Source organism: Gopherus flavomarginatus, chromosome 1 (assembly GCF_025201925.1).
Source record: "Gopherus flavomarginatus isolate rGopFla2 chromosome 1, rGopFla2.mat.asm, whole genome shotgun sequence".
Classification (NCBI taxonomy): Eukaryota; Metazoa; Chordata; order Testudines; family Testudinidae; genus Gopherus; species Gopherus flavomarginatus.
Genome location: NC_066617.1, coordinates 149367457 through 149387214, shown reverse-complemented (window position 1 = coordinate 149387214; position 19758 = coordinate 149367457). Strand labels below are relative to the sequence as shown.

Here is a 19758-nt window from a genome sequence, read left to right as displayed (position 1 = left end):
ATGCATCAGGCGGGGTATTTCCTGCAAGGATAAGGATGTGTTAGTACCGTTGTATACGGCGTTGGTGAGACCCCATCTGGAATACTGTGTGCAGTTCTGGTGTCCCATGTTCAAGAAGGATGAATTCAAACTGGAACAGGTTCAGAGACGGGCTACGAGGATGATCCGAGGAATGGAAAAACTGCCTTATGAAAGGAGACTCAAAGAGCTTGGCTTGTTTAGCCTGGCCAAAAGAAGGCTGAGGGGGGATATGCTCGCCCTATATAAATATATCAAGGGGGTTAACGTTAGGGAGGGAGAGGAATTATTTAAGTTTAGTACTAATGTAGGCACGAGGACGAATGGGTATAAACTGGATATTAGGAAGTTTAGACTTGAAATTAGACGAAGGTTTCTGACCATTAGGGGAGTGAAGTTCTGGAATAGCCTTCCGAGGGAAGTAGTGGGGGCAAAAGACTTTCCTGGCTTTAAGACAAAGCTTGATAAGTATATGGAGGGGATGTTATGATAGGATCGTTAATTTGGGCAATTGATCTTGAATTACCACCACACAGGTCTGCTCAATGGTCTGCGGGGAGATGTTGGTTGCGATGGGTACTGAGTTGCTGCGGAGAATTCCTTCTTGGGTGCTGGCTGGTGACTCTTGCCCACATGCTCAGGGTTTAGCTGATCGCCATATTTGGGGTCGGGAAGGAATTTTCCTCCAGGGCGGATTGGCAGGTGCCCTGGAGGTTTTTCGCCTTCCCCTGCAGCGTGGGGCACGGGTCGCTTGCTGGTGGTTTCCCTGCAGCTTGAGGTCTTCAAACCATTTTTGAGGATTTCAATAACTCGGTCCTGGGATAGGGGTTGTTATAAAATTGGATGGGTGGGGTTCTGTGGCCTGCTTTGTGCAGGAGGTCAGACTAGATGATCAGATTGGTCCCTTCTGACCTATGAGTCTATGAGTCTATGAGTCTATTTTTTCTCTTTCGCCTGAGGATATCTTGCTGTGTTGTGGTTTCCAGGATGACCTTCTGAGTTCCCCAACAGGAAATAAATGTATCCACTTTCTCCCCTGGCTGGTTTCCTTGCTCTCTTTCTGGTCTGTGCTGAATCTCCCAGGATTTTCCCTGCTCATGACTCCAGGATACATTCCTTTTCTATCTTTGTGATAATGCTCTGTTTTTACTCACTTGCTCAACATTTTCCTGCTGAGAATTCTGCTCCTCTTTCTCACATGCCATTGCATCACCTGCTTTGATACAGACAGAAACCTCAAACAGGGATGGAAAGGGGAAGACCAAGCCAAAATAAGTGCTGAAGATAGGTCAAATAAAAATCAGGCACTGAACTCCCACAAACTCTTCCCCAAAATAGGAGAGAGGAGGGGGATCAATTCAGCCTTCACATCCCATCCAACTTCGCAGGGAGAAGGGAAGAAGCTACTCCCTGGTGTCCGCTAGGATCTACAGAAAGCCATGAACTATATTCACCCTGAGGATTTGACCCCTGCTAGGGACAATAATGAACTTAGAGACCTCCCAAGGGCTTTGTTGGGCATCCCAGATGTTTCCTTCAGGCACTTAGATTCTGAGTTGGTTGAATGTTTCCTCACCTGTGTAGGGAGTTCTCAGGATCAATCTTTCCTCTGAACCCTGGGGGTCTGGGACCCATGGTTCTTCCCCTTGTTCCACCTGGGAGATCTCATCAAGTTGGAAAACTAGAAACCCTGCTCAGATGAAAGAAAACAAAGGAGATCAGTTGATTTCATCAGACTTGGTCATAAAAAACCAACATTCTATTAATTTAACTTCAGTGCTTAGTGTGACCTGGTGGGCCAAGGACAGTTCTCACTGAAAATGCCAAGATCAGGGCAGGCTGAAAAAGGGAGAGCAAATGCTCCCAAAACTTCTGGTTAACACTGAAGTTAACTCACCAACCAGTCACAAACTGTACTTCTGATCACCCACGTGGGTAATCGAGAAGCTGAAAAAAGAAATTACACAGCCCGCTTTATTGCATCCCAGTTCTCTGACTCCTAATCAGCAGCTGGGTCCAGTACAGTGAGAGGTTATTTTAAAACTCTGCTCACATAAACAAAGTATTCTTCTGACCCCAAAGGCTCAGCCACATCACCATGTCACTATAGGTTTGGATATTACCCAAAATTCCATCCTTCCAGCCAGTCCTTTAGCATCTAAACTAAAGGTTTAAATGAAAGGAAGACAGACAGAAGTTAAATGGGAAAGCAGTCAGGTACATTCCAAAATGGATATATCAGGTTCTTAGCAGTATTGGTGAGTTGCTGGCTTGATAATCTGTCTGGAACACATCCAGAGTTTGGATGGGTCATTCAGTCTTTTTTTCCATGGTTCAGTTTGTAGAGAAGTTGCTCCAGAGGTAGGAAGGGGGACTGAAGACAAAATGAAGATGATGCAGTTGTCCTTTACATTCCTTTTGCCATGTGGCTTAGGCTCATAGACTTTAAGGTCAGAAGGGACAATTATGAGCATCTAGTCTGACCTCCTGCACAATGCAGGCCACAGAATCTCACCCATCCACTTCGATAACAAACCCCTAACCTATATATGAGTTACTGAAGTCCTCAAATTGTGGTTTGAAGACCTCAAGCTACAGAAAATCCTCCAGCAATTGACCCGTGTCCCATGCTGTAGAGGAAGGCGAGAAACCTCCAAGGCCTCTGCCAATCTGCCTTGGAGGAAAATTCTTTCCCAGTCCCGAATATGGAGATCAGTTAAACCCTGAGCATGTGGGCAAGACTCACCAGCCAGAACCCAGGAAAGAATTCTCTGCAGTAATTGAAATCCCAACCCATCTAACATCCCGTCACAGACCACTGGCCATACTTACCTTTTGATAATCAAAGATCAATTGCCAAAATTAGGCTATCCCATCATACCATCCTCTCCATAAACTTATCAAGCTTAGTCTTGAAGCCAGATAAGGCTTCCGCCCCTACTACTCCCCTTGGAAGGCTGTTCCAGAACTTCACTGCTCTAATGGTTAGAAACCTTCATCTAATTTCAAGTCTAAACTTCCTAGTGTCCAGTTTATATCCATTTGTTCTTGTGTCCACACTGATACTAAGCTTAAATAATTCTTCTCCTTCCCCAATATTAATCCCTCTAATATATTTATAAAGAGCAATCATATCCCCCCTCAACCTTCTTTTGGTTAGGCTAAATAAGCCAAGCTCTTTGAGTCTCCTCTCATAAGACAGGTTTTCCATTCCTCGGATCATCCTAGTAGCCCGTCTCTGAACTTGTTCCAGTTTGAATTCATCCTTCTTAAAACATGGGAGACCATAACTGCATGCAGTATTCCAGATGAGGTCTCACCAGTGCCTTATATAACGGTACTAACACCTCCTTATCTTTGCTGGAAATACCTCACCTGATGCATCCTAAAACCACATTAGCTTTTTTAATGGCCATATCACATTGGCGGTTCATAGTCATCCTGTGAGCAACCAACACTCCAAGGTCCTTCTCCTCCTCTGTTACTTCCAACTGATGTATCCCCAATTTATAACTAAAATTCTTGTTGTTAATCCCTAAATGCATGACCTTGCACTTTTCCACTATTACATTTCATCCTATTACTCTTACTCCACTTTACAAAGTCATCCAGATCTTCCTGTATGATATCCTGGTCCTTCTCTGTGTTAGCAATACCTTCCAGCTTTGTGTCATCTGCAAACTTTTATTAGCACATTCCCGCTTTTTGTGCCAAGGTCAGTAATAAAAAGGTTAAATAAGATTGGTCCCAAAACTGATCCCTGAGGAACTCCACTAGTAACCTCCTTCCAGCCTGACAGTTCACCTTTCAGTACGACCCGTTGTAGTCTCCTCTTTAATCAGTTCCTTATCCACCTTTCAATTTTCATATTGATCCCCATCTTTTCCAATTTAACTAATAATTCCCCATGTGAAACTGTGTAAAATGCCTTACTCAAATTGAGGTAAATTAGGCTTGTACTTCCTGTGTCCCAAAACACAAGATTCACACTACATGGCATGGAAAAGCCTTAGAGTTCTCATTACACAGGCATATCCCCGGCATGTGTTGCTGATTCAATAGGTGTATCCCCTTGGTCCTTTCCATGGGCTCATTGTACAGCTGATGACCCCCAATGGGCCATCAAACAGGCTAGGAAGTGTTGATGCCAATATGTCTGGGGGTGTCACCCAGAAACACTGCACAAGTCTGGAAATACAGATATACCCTACATATCTATAACTCACAATACAAACATAGAAACAAAATTATAATATTTGGCAAATCATAACATTTTCACTGACACCTTACATGGCATATCTAGCATGATTCATTGCAATTTTATCACATTATAGTATTAATTCCAAAGTGTCTCACAGTTCCATACAGTGTCACACTTGGTAAACCAGTGAATTCCCAGGACCAGTTCCCCAGGTCCTTGAAGATGCCGAACACTATGCTTATGAAGGAGTGAAATACCCACATATCTGCTGGGAACACACACACAGACACTGTCAATCTATACCCGTGTTCACTCTTCTAGAAAATTATGATCAATTTTGTACACAGTATGACTTGTGAGGTATCATTTGAAAATGCATAATCTACTGAATACTATCCTCCTGTTAAAATGTGTAGTAACACTATGTAAACTTATGAGATTTTACAGTATGATATTAAAGAAAAAGTTACAATTCTGGGAACACCCACAGACAAGTTCCTCAGAGACAGCAAGGCAAATAGCTGGTCAAACAGCCATTCTCTGGCCGGGGAAGGTGTGAAGACATTTACATTCCATCACAGGGACCACTTGAAGCTGTTGGGGAAAACAATCACACGATTGATTTTGAATCAGCTCAGCCTGAGGCTCTTTTATTGATTACAAGAGCGCAAGGGACGACAGCTATTGGAATACTGTCCCCCTGAGCTAAAAATCACACAAGCCTTTTAAAGCTTAAAACCACAAACACATATGTTGCATGTTAATTACTTTATTCAGAATATATTGCAAAATATAATGCAGGTCAAAAGCAAGCTGAACAATCAGTTTTCCATATTCGGCCTTTCCTGTTATTGTTATTACACCTGGTGATATGGGAGCAAGACTCTCCATGTCTCAGGAAGTTTCACTACCAACCTAGGCCATTTTCACACGCTGGGGAGCAATCCAGAGCAGTAAGGAGTTGTGTAATCTGTAATCCTGGGTGAGATTCAGTGTTCTGCTGCTGGGGTGCCCTTGTCTGGATACTCCCAGCCAGCATTCAACAATGCACCAAGAGTCTGTGTGATAAGTAACCCTGACCAGCAACTCTGACTCCTGCAACCTGCTTGCTACGCCTCAAGCACATTCTGGTTTGGGTAGAGAAGGCTCAGGGTTTGAGAGAAGGCCCGGGGTAGGAAGCTTCTGTTCATTATGCTGGACCTAACCCCCAGTTTTACTTGAGTAAAGAGGAGATATTTGATACTGTGTGATAATGCTCCTGTGCTTTGTTCCCAAAGTGTTCTGCAATATGGGAGGATATCTGTTAGTGTGTGTGCCACTGACATATTGGGGTGATGCTGCAACAGGACAGAGTAGAGGTGGCATTGTGGGGGTGGCATGAACCTTCACTCTTCATTTCCCCTTCCAAGAACAGAGGGGACAGGAACCCTTACCTAGTGAGGTCACATTCTCATAGTTCTCCTGCATGACATTCCTGTAGAGGGCTCTCTGAGTGGGGTCCAGCAGAGCCCACTCTGCCCTGGTGAAATACACAGCCACCTCCTCGAAGGTCACTGGTCTGTGAAAGAGCAAGAGTTCACTCAGTATCTGCTGCCCCACTCACACTCCTAATCAAATGGAAGCTGTGGTGGATTGCAGTCAACAGAGTCCCACCCCAGCCTGCTCAGAGCATCCTGGAAACACCAGGTTAAGGGGATGAAGCAAGAGCCCCTTGTCTCTCCCAGCAGATCCATCACACACCTACTAGCCACAGACAGATACAGGAGATGGAGCCCTTAGCAGGGTCCAGGGAGCACTCCCTGGTTGAAAGCGCAGCACCCTCCTCCTTGTGAGGAGCTGGATGTGAAGGGAGGGGCAGCTTCCCTAAACTTCGCTGCTGGGTACCCCTTTCATATCTCACAGCAGCTGCTGGTTAGTCGGATCAGGCTCCAGCACTGGGAGTCTGGTTAGTTCCCATAGTCTCATGTAGGTGGGTTTTTTCTGTTTTACAAATTAGGGTATTTCCAAACATCTTGGGTCTGTTCCTAGAATCTAGGCCACTTATTAAACAACTTCCAGCAGATTTGCCACACCCTGTCCTTCTCCTTTCCCCACCCTGTGAATTTCCTGCCCCAGTTCAACCTTCAGACCAGACTGTGCAAATCTTCCCATCTCTGGTGTATCTGCTGTCCCTCTCATCCAGCAGGAACCCACCAATCACCCACCACCACCAATAATCCCTACCTGAGCTGGCTCCACTGCACCCATTTCTCTTCCCTTTGCCATGGGAGGAGTGGATGAAATGGAGTGAAAGATGGGCATCATTCTGCAGCATTGGAGGGTGAGAAGGGTAATTGTGGGGGTTTCAGAACAGGCTTTAGTTAATTTCATATAATAAGTCCCCCCGGGCCCTTTCCCTACAGACATCCTACATTCTGCCATCCTGAGAAAAAGCTTGATCTCTTTATTATAGTGTAGACCTGGCTGCTCCTGCCAGGCTAAGCCCACAAAGAGATTGTTAACCTCCCTTCTCCCTCACCCTACCCTGTAACAAAGTCTCTGAACACTGCTAGAAAAGTGCAGAACCAAAGGAGTCACTGTGGGGGATTCCCTCAGACACTGACCCCACAGCAGCCACATTCCAGCAGGGGGAATATGGAGTCAGGAACTGGCTTTTCCTCTGACTGCTCCTTTTCTTGTTCACCTGGGCAGGGCAGAGAAGAAGCTTTAATTAAGGTCACTTCCCAGCACAAAACCCCCGCGAAGGGAGCAGCAGCTGCTAAACCTGATCTCCCAGATCACAATGGAGGCTGCAGTATCTAACCCAGGAAGCTGAACCCCAATATCCTGAGCACAGAGGGACAGAGCATTTGAGCAGCTTCCCTCCCTTAGCTCTCTGGGAGCCCCTCCTCACAGGGAGAATTGCTAATCTCATTTGCTCCACTGTCCATCTGGAGTCACTCCTTGTCTTTCCATACAGTGACTCTGGATTAACAATGGTCTCAATGAAACCAGATTTCAGAAAGAATGAGTGCAGAATGCTGTGGAAGAGACAATTGTGTGGCAGTGCTGACCCCCTTCCCACCTCCCTCACTCCCCAGATCTAGGACAAGGACTCGAGGCACGAATGTTCCTACAGAACTGGAAGTTCCTGCAGTTTTCAAGAGGGGAGAAAAGCAAAATCTGTGATTTCACCTCACAGTGTCTGATAAGTGCATAGAAAGTTACCATCACCCCCTGCTGGCCAGTCACACAGGCAGAGGGAGCCCTGGGGGATGTTTCTTTAACAGGCAAATGGAAGGCCTGGAGGGGCAAAATAGGTAAGACATTTCCATGCCCTGTCACTAGCAAATAATAGCCACCATGGATCCACCCCGAAGGTGGCTACATCTTAGCATGGGGAATCAACCCCTCACAGAGACCATTTGTCATGGGGTTTGGGATACTTCTGGACCCACGCTGCACTCAGAGTGACCTCCTTATCCTGTGCCAGCTGGAGAAAAGAAAAGCATCCAGCCAACTCTCCCGTTACCAGCTGGGAACCACTGACCCCCAAACAGGGGGAGAGATCTAGCTTTGATGTGTATTAAAGATGTGGCTGGTCTCTTTCCTCACCAAACATTTTAACAGAGATAAAGAAGGGAACAAATGATTCTCAAAGGAGAGGGGACAGATGATCACTGAGTAATTTAACCCCCTACAACATCCAGGACGGAGAACAACTTAGGGCAACAGGCTCCCTCCAGAAAAGAAGTTGTTGGGATTTAGAAACATGGGGAACAGCCCAAAACATGAGAGGATTTTTAATTGACGTTTGATAGTGACATAGAAAGAGGGAAAACCTGAGATTTGAGACCAGTGTTCAGCAATGAAAGTGAAAGGGTGGAAATCAGAGATTTTGGATCCATTTTGCAAATTATAGAAAGGAAAGTGGAAAATGAGAGGGATTTTATATCGGTTGTAGATATGAGGTAACATCTGAGTGTTTCACATTAATATTTGATAAATGAATAAAGAGGAAATGGGCAACATTTCATATCCATATTCAAGAATCTAAGAAAAGGTGTAAATCTGAGATTTTCTCAGTATTTTATAATTAGAGACAGGGGAAAATCTCAGGGCATATTCAATTAGAAATAGACAACTAGAGAGAAGTGGGGCAAATGTTTAGGGTATTTTTATATGAATATATCAAATATCACGTATTTGATAACATGAGACAAAAACACCAAGATCTGAGGGGAGAGTGTCACTTTCCTGCCTGGCCCCAGCGCTCCCTGCCCCACCTCCGGGGTCTCTCACTCACCGGGGGGCTCCAGTCCAGGGGCTGGTCCCAGCTGGAAAAAGTTCTCCCCCTGGTCTAGGAATGTGCTACTGGTAGCAGCCTGGAGCTGGGCTGTCTCCATGGGGGGGAGAGGGGGCTTGCTCCTCCCTTCCCTTCCTGGGCATTCCCATGCCCTGTTGCCAGCAGAAATTGCCCTCCCCAGCCAAGCCCAGAGGGATCTGTGTGTCAGGGCTCCCCCAGCCTCTGCCCATTAACCCTCTGCCCAGTTCAGAAATCACTCAGGGGAACCATTTCCCACCTAACCAAGGACAATTCACTGCGGGTAAAAATCGGAGGTGGGGGACACACCAGAAACTGGAGATTTGAACTGGACATTGGCAAAGTGGAGAGAAAATGGGGCACAATTGGAGGAGGAGAACAGGGATCTTCTCAGGGATTTGAGGGGAGGGGGGGTCACCCTGGATGTTGCTTGTTGCTCTCTAGAGAGAAAGGGGGCAGGACAGGAGAGGATAGCGGGGTCCCCATGGGAGGGGACAGTGGTAAATCGAAGGGATCTCAGCCCCCCCCTTTCTCTCCCCACTCCTCGGGGGTCCTTTGCTCTTCCCTTCCCCTGGCCATGTCCGGGCTACATAGATATTTTCCATCCGCCTCTTTCCCAGGTCTCCCCACTCCCTGGCAGCCCCTGCCCGGCCCCACTCTGGGACCCCAGTGGGGCCGGGCCCCTCCCCCCGGGACCTCCTGCGGGGCCCCAGGGCAGAGCCTGGCTGGGCCCAGAGGGCGCTAGGCTCCTGCGGGACAGCAGCTCTGAGCCCCCCACAGGCGCTTCCCCCCAGGGAGCAGATCCTGGCACTGCGAGATGCCAGGTCCCCCCCACAGACCCTGGGGCAGAGTCACCGCGCAGCCCTGCCCCCCCGGGCTCGCTCCAGTACCTGGAAGCTGCAGCTCCGCAGCAGGGTGGGCAGAGCCCAGGGCGACCCCAGGGGCAGCTCCAGTGGGAGAAGGGCCCGGTCTGGGCACGGGGGGCTGGGGTGTTAATGTCTCCCTGGCTCAGACCCTCCTGCCATGTGCTCTGGGAATTCCCACCGGTGTGAGCTCTGCTTCTGCGCATGCCCAGAGCCGGAAGCCAGAAAACCCTTTAGGCCCCGGGAGAGGCTCCAACGTCCCCACACAACCTCATCTTCCCCCCTCGCCCAACGTCACTTCCGATCCCGGGAGACTCAGGAACTACAGCTCCCAGCCTGCCCAGGGGCCCTTCCGCCCTCCGCAGCCCAGGTAAGGGCCCCCCCCAACTCTAATCCCTGCCCCTCGCAGAGACCCCGCCAGCAGCCGGTGCCTCTCACACCAGCCCCGCCTCCGCCCTAGGAGCAGTGGTCTTGCCCGGTGCCCCCGGCACCTTCCCGCTCCTAGAGCGAACTCTCGTGCCTTGGGGGCAGGGCCTGGTCCGTGGCAGCCCCGCCCCTCAGCCGGGCGGGGTGCTGCGGGGGGAGCCGGGGTCAGGGCTGGGGCTTCACGCGTGGCAGGGGGCTCCTCAGCCCTGGGTTCTCTGGCCCAGCTGCCAGCAGTGGGGGAGGTGGGGACCGGAGTCGGGCAGCGGGTCACGTACGCGCCCGCGTATCCGATCCAGAGACACCCGCGTGTCCCCGTGCCTGGGGCCTGAGCCCAGCTGGGGCGCGTCCCCCTCGTGCCAGAGACCGAGACACTGAACCCCTTGGGGATGATGGCCGCACGCCCCTGCCTGGAGCCCCCAGTGCCGGTCCCTGCTCCCACCTGGAGCCTCCAGCACCCCTTCGTGTGCTGGTCGCTGCCCATGTCCGCTTCGCCGAGCCCTGCTCTAGGCCCCAGCACGCCAAGCACGTGCTTGGGGCGGCATGCCGCGGGGGACACTCTGCTGGTTGCCGGGAGGTGGCTCCGGTGGACACCCGCAGGCATGCCTGCGGAGGGTCAGCTGGTCCTGCGGTCTGCGAACCGGGGGACCAGCGGACCCTCCGCAGGCACACCTGCGGGAGGTCCACCGGAGCCACCTGCTGCCCTCCTGACAACCGGTAGAGCACCTCCCATGGCATGCCACTGTGCTTGGGGTGGCTAAATGTCTAGAGCCACCCCTGCCTCCTCCCCCTGTGCTCCGGCTCCTGCCTGTGCCCGGAGACCCCAGTGCCAGACCCTGCCTGTGCCCGGAGCCCCCCGCATTTGCCAGTCCCTGCCCGTGCCTGCACCCAGAGCCCCCCGTGCCCCGGTTCCTGCCCACTCCCAGAGCCCAAGCATGTGCCCGTCCCTGCCTGTGCCCAGAGCTAGTCTCCACCTGTGCCTAGAGCCCACCGCGTGTGCTGGTCCCTGCCTGCGCCTGGGCCTGAGCCCAGCTGGGGAGTGTCCCCCTCGCACCAGAGACCGAGACACTGGGAGCAGCTTGCAGAGCCCCAAGACGCAGCTGCCTCTGGGGCGGGATGCGGGGCCAGTCTCTGCAAGGAAGGGACAGGTGGAGTAAGTCCCCACTGGAGACTGTCCAGCCCAAGGTTACACAGTCCTGCTACTGCTGCCCCCAACTGCCCAACGCAGCCCTCCCAGTTGCCAGTCGCCTGCCCACCCCTGCTGCTGCCTCCTCCACACTGCCAGGGAGTTTTCCTGCTCCCCACTCCCCTCATGTGCCCTCTTAAACCAACTCCCAAAAGGGCTCCCTGCTGCCTGTGGGAAGGGTGTGTGGGGGGGGGAATTACTGTCTGTTTATGGAACTTCCATATACACTCCCATCAAACTGTCCAACTACTGTCACTTATACAATATAAAATCTCTTCAGAACCAGGTGCTTTTCTCTCATTATCAAATATTCCTTTTTAGACCTATTTCTTCCCAAATTCTCAAAGACAGATCTAAAATATCCTGTGTGCAGTGCTGTAGTAGCCATGGCAGTCCCAGGATATTCGAGGCTGCCCCCTTGATTTAGATACAAATGATTGGTGTTATTCTCCATCCCATTCCTTGTGAATCTGAACATGTTCACTTTTTTGGTGGCAGCTGTGCATTGAATGGAGCTTTTCATTGATCTGTCTACAGCAACGTGCAGATCCCTTTCTTGAGTTGTGTTAGCCGATATTCTGTTGACATTGCTAGGTGTAATGCATGTTCAATAGGGGTTTCTCCCCTACTAATGCTGGAGTGTCCTTGTCCTATAGGTTAGTATATTAATGATCTCATTGTGGTGTCATGTGTGTCAGTTTGTTGCCATGGCACTCCTGTGCTCAGACATCTGAGGATACTCTACAGAAAAGCTCCTTGGGTGGGCTGATGCACAGGGAGTAGCTCAAACCTCCAAAGTGCCTGGGCAGGGGCAGGACATTAGCCCAGCAAGAGAGGGGTGTGACCGTGACATCACAAAGGCCTTTTGCAGGACCTCAGACTATTGGTCAAAGGTGGTGGGGAGGTGGTGACCTCACAGAGAGATGCTGACATCAGCCAGGCAGGACAGGGGCAAGGGGCCAGGGAAACCTCAGAGACCCCTGTGGCTTTGCTTCAGCAAGTCTCCTTCTCCAGGTCTCTCTGAGGACTAAGAGAGTATTCAGGTTCACATGCGTGAGTGCCAGGAGGAACCTCTTTCAAGTTCTCCTTCCCTTTTAGTGATTTTACTAGAAAACAGCCATCCCTGTTTAGAAGTTAAGAGCCTCCTCGAGGTTTGAAACCTGTTCAGTCTGATCCATCTGGGGTGAGTTGAATTCTAGGAATGGAAAACATGAGCTTAAGGAGACAGAATTTTATTGCACACCTGAGATTTTGTTCCTTAGAATCACTTGGAGACATTAGGGTTTGTCCTTTTTGTTTCCCCTTTTCCTCCATCCACTCCTCCCTCTTTTCTCTTCGTGTCTTGGTTCTTTTGTCCTCTCTTGTTCCCCTCCCAACACCAGGAGAGGGGTGTGTGTGTGTGTGTGTGTGTGTGTGCGCGCGCACGCTCTGCAGCTCCCACTATGAGAGGTCCACCCAAAAATGTGAGGCTGAAATAGTGCTCGGGCAGTCAGGGTCAGATTCACCTTTTGTGGGCCCTGGCACCAAACATATTTGTGGGCCCCTATGTAGTCACTGCAGGCTTTGAGTGTGGGCCTGGTGGGGCAGTGCTGTTGGTGCCATAGTATACCTGCTACTGAACCTCAGACATTTTTCATTTTGATCACACACCTCTCCATGACTATATGCATTGCCATACACAGCTCCCTCAGCCCCCACTTTTTCTTATTGATCTGTACACCCATGTGGGTTTACCAGTGTCCACAGTGAGAAGAACTTTCATAGTGACCAAGGAAACTCCCCACAGATTTATCTCCTTCCTCATTCAGACCTTCTCTAGTCATGTCTCCAGTACCTCCGTCACCAGTCACTGCATGTGGTCCTAGTTTCAGCTCAGAGTTCTAAAGCCAGCAGATACTTGATCAATTCTGACAGATCCCTCCCTCAGCACCCATCCTGCCATATGATCAAGCCACCTGCAAACACCATTTCCCCAAAGTGAGGTCTTAGCCCTTGGGAATCTGACGACACCAGCCTTTTTCCCTCTGCTCCCATCTACTTGCTAATCTGTTACCTGATCACCACCACCTCTCCTCAAGCTTGTTTCCTTTCTACTTTGGACATACTCCAACCAGCTGGAAGCTCCCTCTGCAAGCCTAACCTGGTTCATCTTTCCCTGCTCCCCTTGACATTCCTTTCTTCCTGGTGACCTCTGTTCCTTGAGGTTAACTCCAGTGTCTTTAGCTGCTCTAGCTTAATGGCCCCAGTAGTCACAGAGCCACTTGTAGCTTCTCTGGCCATAGCCATGGGGCCAATTGCCAGAGGCCAGCCCTAGACAGCTGCAGCTACTAGCCGCAGGAAGGGTCGCAATTCCAAGGCTGAGCATACTTGAATCTTGCAATAGCACCACTAGGGACTCTTAATCCTCAGCGCTGGCCCTAGGCAGCTGCAGACTCTGGAGTCAGGCACTTCCCTTTTGTAGGCCATGGCTTTAAATACCTGAGATTCCCATCACCTGCAGCAGAGGCCACCAATTCCCATGCACCCCTCAGCTAGCACATTGGAAATACAAAAACCAAATAGGAAAATGCAATCCCCTTCACTTTATTATAGCTGGGCCATTCCTGTATTGAGAGCACCCACTAAGGGCCCTGTGTGCTTACAGGAAACCTGGAGGAACTCATACCACAGCCTGAACATGAAACTCAACTGCTCCCAGGTGCTGCAGTAAAACCCTGTCCCTGCTGTGATGTTGCACTCCATATGATTTTATGAAAATATGCTAATGAGTATCAATATAATGTAACTGGAACATGCTTCATGCAAAAGGTCTCTTGTAAGATATCATTACAAAACTTATAATCTACAGTGTGTGTTCATCCTATTCGAATGAACCAATTAGTCTTGTATCTGAAGCTAGAAATAAGAAATATAATTGAGGTCCTGTTGTAATTATGCAAGATGTGGGCCATTAATAGTGGCTTGGACACTTGATGGCTTCCATTAACCAGGACAATTGACTATAGATGACTCTGTCCTGCACCATCCGTGAGACAGGCCAAGGAAGAATGAAGGTTTGGGGTCTCACAGGACATGTGACCATGTCACCTGGTACAGGAATCCATCTTAAACCTGGGGCTTTTCCCCAGGAGGGAGACAAAAGATTCCTGCTTTGTACCAAAACTGTATAAGGGAGTGGAACAGAAGAATGGTGGCTGCAGTCTTTAGAAATCCCCTAGCTACCACTCGAGTTGGAACAAGGACTATACCAGGTGAAAAGATTGGGCCCAGACAAGAAATAAGTCTAGTCTGCAAAAGAAGCTTTTTAGATCTTTGAGGGTGTGATTTTATCTGTATTGAGATTCATAGATTATTAGTGATCTCAAGAGGTCATCTAGTCCAACCCGCTGCTCAAAGCAGGACCAATTCTCAAATGGTCCCCTTAAGGACTGAACTTACAATGCTGGGTTTAGCAGGCCAATGCTCAAACCACTGAGCTATCCCTCCCTAGGCTTAAGCATGTATGTTTTTGTTTTATTTTGCTCTATGGAGAATACAAACTCCACAGAGAAGGAAAAGTTAATGCCTTAGAAAAGTCTGTGTGTGTTAGATGGGAGGGAGGGTGTCTAGAAATCACTCTACTATGGTTTCTTTTCTCTGATTTCCTTTAGACAATCTGAAGCAGGGAGCAAAAATACATTGTTTTTTCTGAGGCTTGAACTCATGGTAGTCAGATTATGAGACTCACATGCTACCAACTGCACTGAGGCAACTTAGAAAAGTTTTAGGCTTAGTGCATATAAGACCTTCCTACAGCAGTGACTGGGGCAGGGAAAGAGCCAGGGGTCTGCTGGAAGAAGCAGGGAGATCTGGTGACCAGAAGCTTGTCCTGGCAGGTTTCTCAGCCACAAATAAATCAATTCATACTGCTAGTGAACAATCTACTGGAACTAATGGCAGCACAGGAGGGATATTTCCAAGCTATGCACCCACCTCCACATTTTAGAGCTTACTCTCCTTTTCCGAGTATGGTACTTTCCATGCGAAGTAGGCATAGAAATGGGGGGAAACTACTGCTCTAGAGAAGGCTTGAATTCATAATCACAGCACTAGTCCTCTTTATATTAACCATTTGCACCACTGTAGGTGTTTCTTAGACAAGCATAGGAAGTAGACAGTTATCAGTCTCTGTGTTTCACACCTTCACCTGATGAATGTACTGAAAATTTGCAGGGGCAGGTATAAATATGCAGGCAAGAATCAGTCTAGAGATAACAAGGTTAGTTCAATCAGGGAGGATGAGGCCCTCTTCTAGCAGTTGAGGTGTGAACACCAAGGGAGGAGAAACTACTTTTATAGTTGGCTAGCCATTCACAGAATTCCCACTCCATTCATCCAACAAAGTGGGGATTCACCCACAAAAGCTTATGTCCAATACACCTGTTAGTCTATAACAGGAGTAGGCAACCTATGGCACGTGTGCTGATGGCAGCGCATGAGCTGATTTTCAGTAGCATTCACAGTGCCTGGATCCTTGCCACCGGTCTGGGGGCAGGGGAGGGATCTGCCTTTTAATTTTGAATGAAGCTTCTTAAACATTTTAAAAACCTTATTTACTGTATATAACTAAACTATTGTTGTATATATTATAGACTTCTAGAAAGAGACCTTCTAAAAATATGTGTATTACTGGCACACAAAACCTTAGAGTGAATAAATGAAGACTCGGCACACCTCTTCTGAAAGGTTGCCGACCCTTGGACTATAAGGTGCCACAGGACTCTGTCACTTTTTACAGATCCTGACTAACACAGCTGCCCCTCTGATACTCAAAAAGACAGTGTCCCCTGTTGGGTGTAAATCACTGACCTCTCTCCTCTCTGAGCACTGATTGCCCCTCTGTTTCCTTGCCTCTCAGTCTGAGCAGATGGAACCTTTCCCTCCAGTGCTGGAGGATTCACCCATCGCATCTACTATTGTCCCAAGCAGCACAGCGGGTGGGAATCTTAAATGTACTAAGGTGACTTAGGAGCAGAAACCTCCCCAGATCTTCCATGCAATTGGCACTTGCCCCTCACTGAGCAGGATTGAAACTCCTGCAGGGAGACTGGTGAGCCACATCCTCTCTGGGCATAAGCAAATCAGCAGGGTGAAAAAATGACCATGGAGATGCTGGGGATGTAACCCAGGGTATCATACATACAAAGCATGTGCTCTACTGATGAGCTACATCCCCAGATGGGCTAGATTTACTTTTAGTTACACTCAGAGCCCTTCTGTTTCCAGAGCATCCAGTGACCTATAAGTTTCACAAGAAGCCCATTCCCCTCTCTGAGGGCCAATCCAGCTCTCCTGGAGGTTACTTGTTCATAGAGGTCACTTTTCAGCAGGGCCAGATACTATGTGGGGGGCAGAGAGAGTGGATGCCCTGGTCTCAGGATGCAGAGATACAATTGGCCCTCACCCCTGCATTGGGTGGCAGGTGCTGCAATCCTCTGCTGCAAGGTCATGGTGGGGGATGCTGTGAGTAGCTCAACACCTCACCCTGGTGGCAGGATTGGTGTGGGGAGCTCCAGGTGTTTCCACTTGCCTGTAACATCCAGCTTTCCCCAGCACATTCACTGCAGTGCAATTGGGTCACTATTTCCATGGCTGCACAGCAAAGAATCGCTCCCAGTTTCCCTTCTATCGGCAGCAGGATTAGCCTGTGTCGGTTGTTAATGAGGTGGACCTTGTTGTAGATTGTTATTCATTCCCTACCTTGACAATTCACACAGTCCCTTTCCCAAGCAGATTCCCAGCACCTCAGTGATCCTGGTAACAGGGGTTAGGTCCTGAGATTTTCAGGGTTCTTTTCCCCCTCCACTTGGAGTGAACTCAGCTTTCCCCCCCATCCCAGACATTCCATGAAACAACAACAGGAGCATAAAGAAAGAGGGGAGGGAACATCTCAGAGCCAGGGCTGGATGTGCCCAGGACCCCCAACTTGTCCATTGTTTCCATGGAATTTGTCCCCCTGCTTTGCACAAGGGACAGAGAAAGATCTTGCTGTTCCTGTGTCTGTGCAAAGAAAATTGTGCATCTATATGAAAGAGAGGAAGGAAATGGCACCATGGTGTGACAATATCCTCAGGATTAAGACCTAAGGACTCAGGCTGAGAACTGATAGAACTCCACTCATCTGGGATTTAAGAAATTATCTTCCATGGAGCAGGGCCAGATCCATCGTTTTTGCCACCCCAAGAGGAAAAAAAATAAATATAAAAACCACAATCAGCGGCAGCTCTACCACTGCCACTTTTGGTGGCAAGTCCTTCCCTCTGAGAGGGCCAAATTGCCACAGAAGCCTCCTCTTTCTATTGGCCGCCCCAAGCACCTGCTTGCTGTGCTGGTGCCTGGAGCCGGCCCTGCCATGGAGACATGGGGAAGACGGAGGAATTATGAAAAAACCATATATTTGTTTACACTGCAAATGAAGTATTTTTGGTTTAAAGTCACTTTTCCTGACTGGGAATTGAACCCACGTTGTAGTAGTGAAAGTACCAAATCCTAACCACTAGGGAGATGATAATGTTTGTTTTCTTCTTATTTATGCTACACTTTCTTAGGCTACTTTCTATCCAATTTCTGAAATTGCTCCATTGTCCACTTCCTGAGGGGCTAAGAGCCCCAAATGATGCTTCAGCTTCCTCCAGCAGGATCACAGAGCCACACAAAGAAAACTCATGAGGAACAATTCTCCTCTGTCTTCATTTACCCCATTGCAACCCTCTCAGCAGCTGACTCTTGCGGGAAGGACACTGAGCTGATAGGAGCTCTGGTACAGAGACCAAGGGAGGGTGTTGCTCCCCCTCGCTGTGAGCTGATCACATTCTGACTCCGTGTAACAGGGCTCTGGGCTTTGCCATCTTGTGAGTTCTGTGTCCTCAACAAGCAGCCAAAAGGCTGAGCCTCCCAGACCCTTCTCCTTGGGAGCATGGGGATTGCAAAACAGCTGCAAGCCCTTTTCCCCTCTCCTGGTACTCCTCAGGTTCCCAAACCTTCCTCACAAATGGTTTCATCAGAAGCTGGAGGGATCTAGGGACCTACCGGTTTCCCTCACCCAACTCTTAAAGCAAACAGAGATTCCCTTCTCTGAAACTTCCCGGGCCTGGGCTTCTTTTGAGGTTTTCCCCAGGGGACCTGATTCCCTGTGAAAATGTGTGTGTGGAATGTAGGGAACCATCTTCTCTACCCCATTTCTTGGAGCTGAGAAGCTTTTTCAGACTGTCCCCCACTAGATGAGTCCAACAGCACCTCCCCTTGGAGGGAGAATCCTAAATTCCACCCTCCTATCCTGGTTACTCTGACTGCCTGATGGCGACAGCATGCTAAATCAACCTCAGCTCTCTGGGCTAGAAAGCAACATCTAACCAGCCTTATAACAGCTCCAGTTTGCTAACTGGAGACATAACAAATCAGGAAAGAAGCCAAATGTCAGACAGGGAACCTCAGCTCACAAATAAACACCCTCCGGGCTCCTTTTCAACTGCGACTAGGCAGTTGACTGACTTTAAATCTAGCTCGCTCAGTTGATAGAGCATGATGCTCTTAATCCCACCATCATAAATTCAAGCCCCATGCTGGGGTGGTAGTGACAGCCCTTAGGTGTCACTCTTCTGCTAATAGTCACAGATCAAAATGAAATAAACTCTCGATGCTCTTCGGCAGGTCATGTTTCTTCCTCTCGCTGAGCTTCAGTAAAACATGAAGAGAGAACAAACTGACCTTTGCATCCTCTGTTAGAGAGGATTTTCTCCTCTTCCATTCTACCCCAGGCAAGAAGAGGGGATAATAACCATTTAACAGATGACTGCAGAGAGATAATTTTAGTCATTATAAGTAGGACAATGATCAATGGTTCTCCATGTCCACCGACAGTAGGACAAGAAGTAATGGGCTTAATCTGCAGCCAAGGAGATTCACGTTAGATATTGGGAACAGCTTTCTAACTCTAAGGGTAGTTAAGCTCTGGAATAGGCTCCCAAGGGCATTTGTGGAGTCTCTGTCCTCAGAGTTTTTAAAGAACAGGTTGAACAAACCTCTGTCAAGGACAGTTTGCATATTCTTGGTGCCATAGACAACCTGCTCTGGCTCTGGTTCCCTCCTTCTGCTCCCTGCCTGGGCCAACTGCTGGAGGCACTTGATCCCACATGCCCCTGACACATCATCTCTGCTTGGCCCTGCCTCAGCAGAGAGGGTTGGATTTCATGACCTCTCCAGGTCCCTTGCAGCCTTACAGCTCTATAATTCTATGCCATTACAATATAATATAAACAACAACAAACGTGAAAACTCCCTGTAAACGGGTTGGGACTCACCACCCACGGCGCCTCCTGCTGGTGATTTTGGGAATTAGCTTGATTCCAGTGAAGTGCCCCCTCCTGGTGGTGTCCCGTCCGTTGTTTTGCCCTCTGCTCTCCACTGCTGTCGCTGGACCCGCCTTGCTCGGTGGCGTCCTCTTCGAGGCCACTGCCTTCCGGCAGTGTTCCTTAGTCCATCTGGGCCCCCTTCCAGGGGTCGGTGATCAGCAGTCCTCCACTCCAGCCACCATGTGCAACCTCACACCCCAAAGTCTAATCTCTTTTGTCAAGGATCTGGCGTAGGCTGTAACGGCCACTCCCTACGGCCCATGGCTGGGTATCCGGCAAGAAGGGGACCCCAGGCCCGCCATCTACTCTGGGTCCCGGCCCAGGGACCCTCTGGCATCAGCCTCACTGTTCTCTTTCTTTCCTCTCCTCTGTCT

General features: G+C 49.1%; 1 protein-coding gene across 3 annotated transcripts; it reads right to left on the bottom strand.

Annotated features, from left to right (window-relative positions):
• Positions 1 to 995: 995 nt before the first annotated feature.
• Positions 996 to 9720, bottom strand: LOC127047050 (zinc finger protein 620-like). Of its 3 annotated transcripts, none has more exons than XM_050944921.1 (4): positions 9413 to 9720; positions 5653 to 5777; positions 1595 to 1708; positions 996 to 1231 (listed from the first exon to the last, which is right to left on the bottom strand). In XM_050944921.1, the coding sequence occupies exons 1-4, from the start codon at positions 9589 to 9591 to the stop codon at positions 1140 to 1142; spliced, it is 510 nt and encodes a 169-aa protein (XP_050800878.1). In that variant the 5' UTR covers positions 9592 to 9720; the 3' UTR covers positions 996 to 1139. The 3 variants fall into 3 exon arrangements, 2 of the variants coding, with proteins under 2 accessions (XP_050800878.1, XP_050800869.1); XM_050944912.1 differs by having other exon boundaries at positions 996 to 1234; positions 9413 to 9718; XR_007773284.1 differs by lacking the exons at positions 996 to 1231; positions 1595 to 1708 and adding an exon at positions 6823 to 6902 and having other exon boundaries at positions 4887 to 5777; positions 9413 to 9705.
• Between the last annotated feature and the right edge of the window lie 10038 nt (positions 9721 to 19758).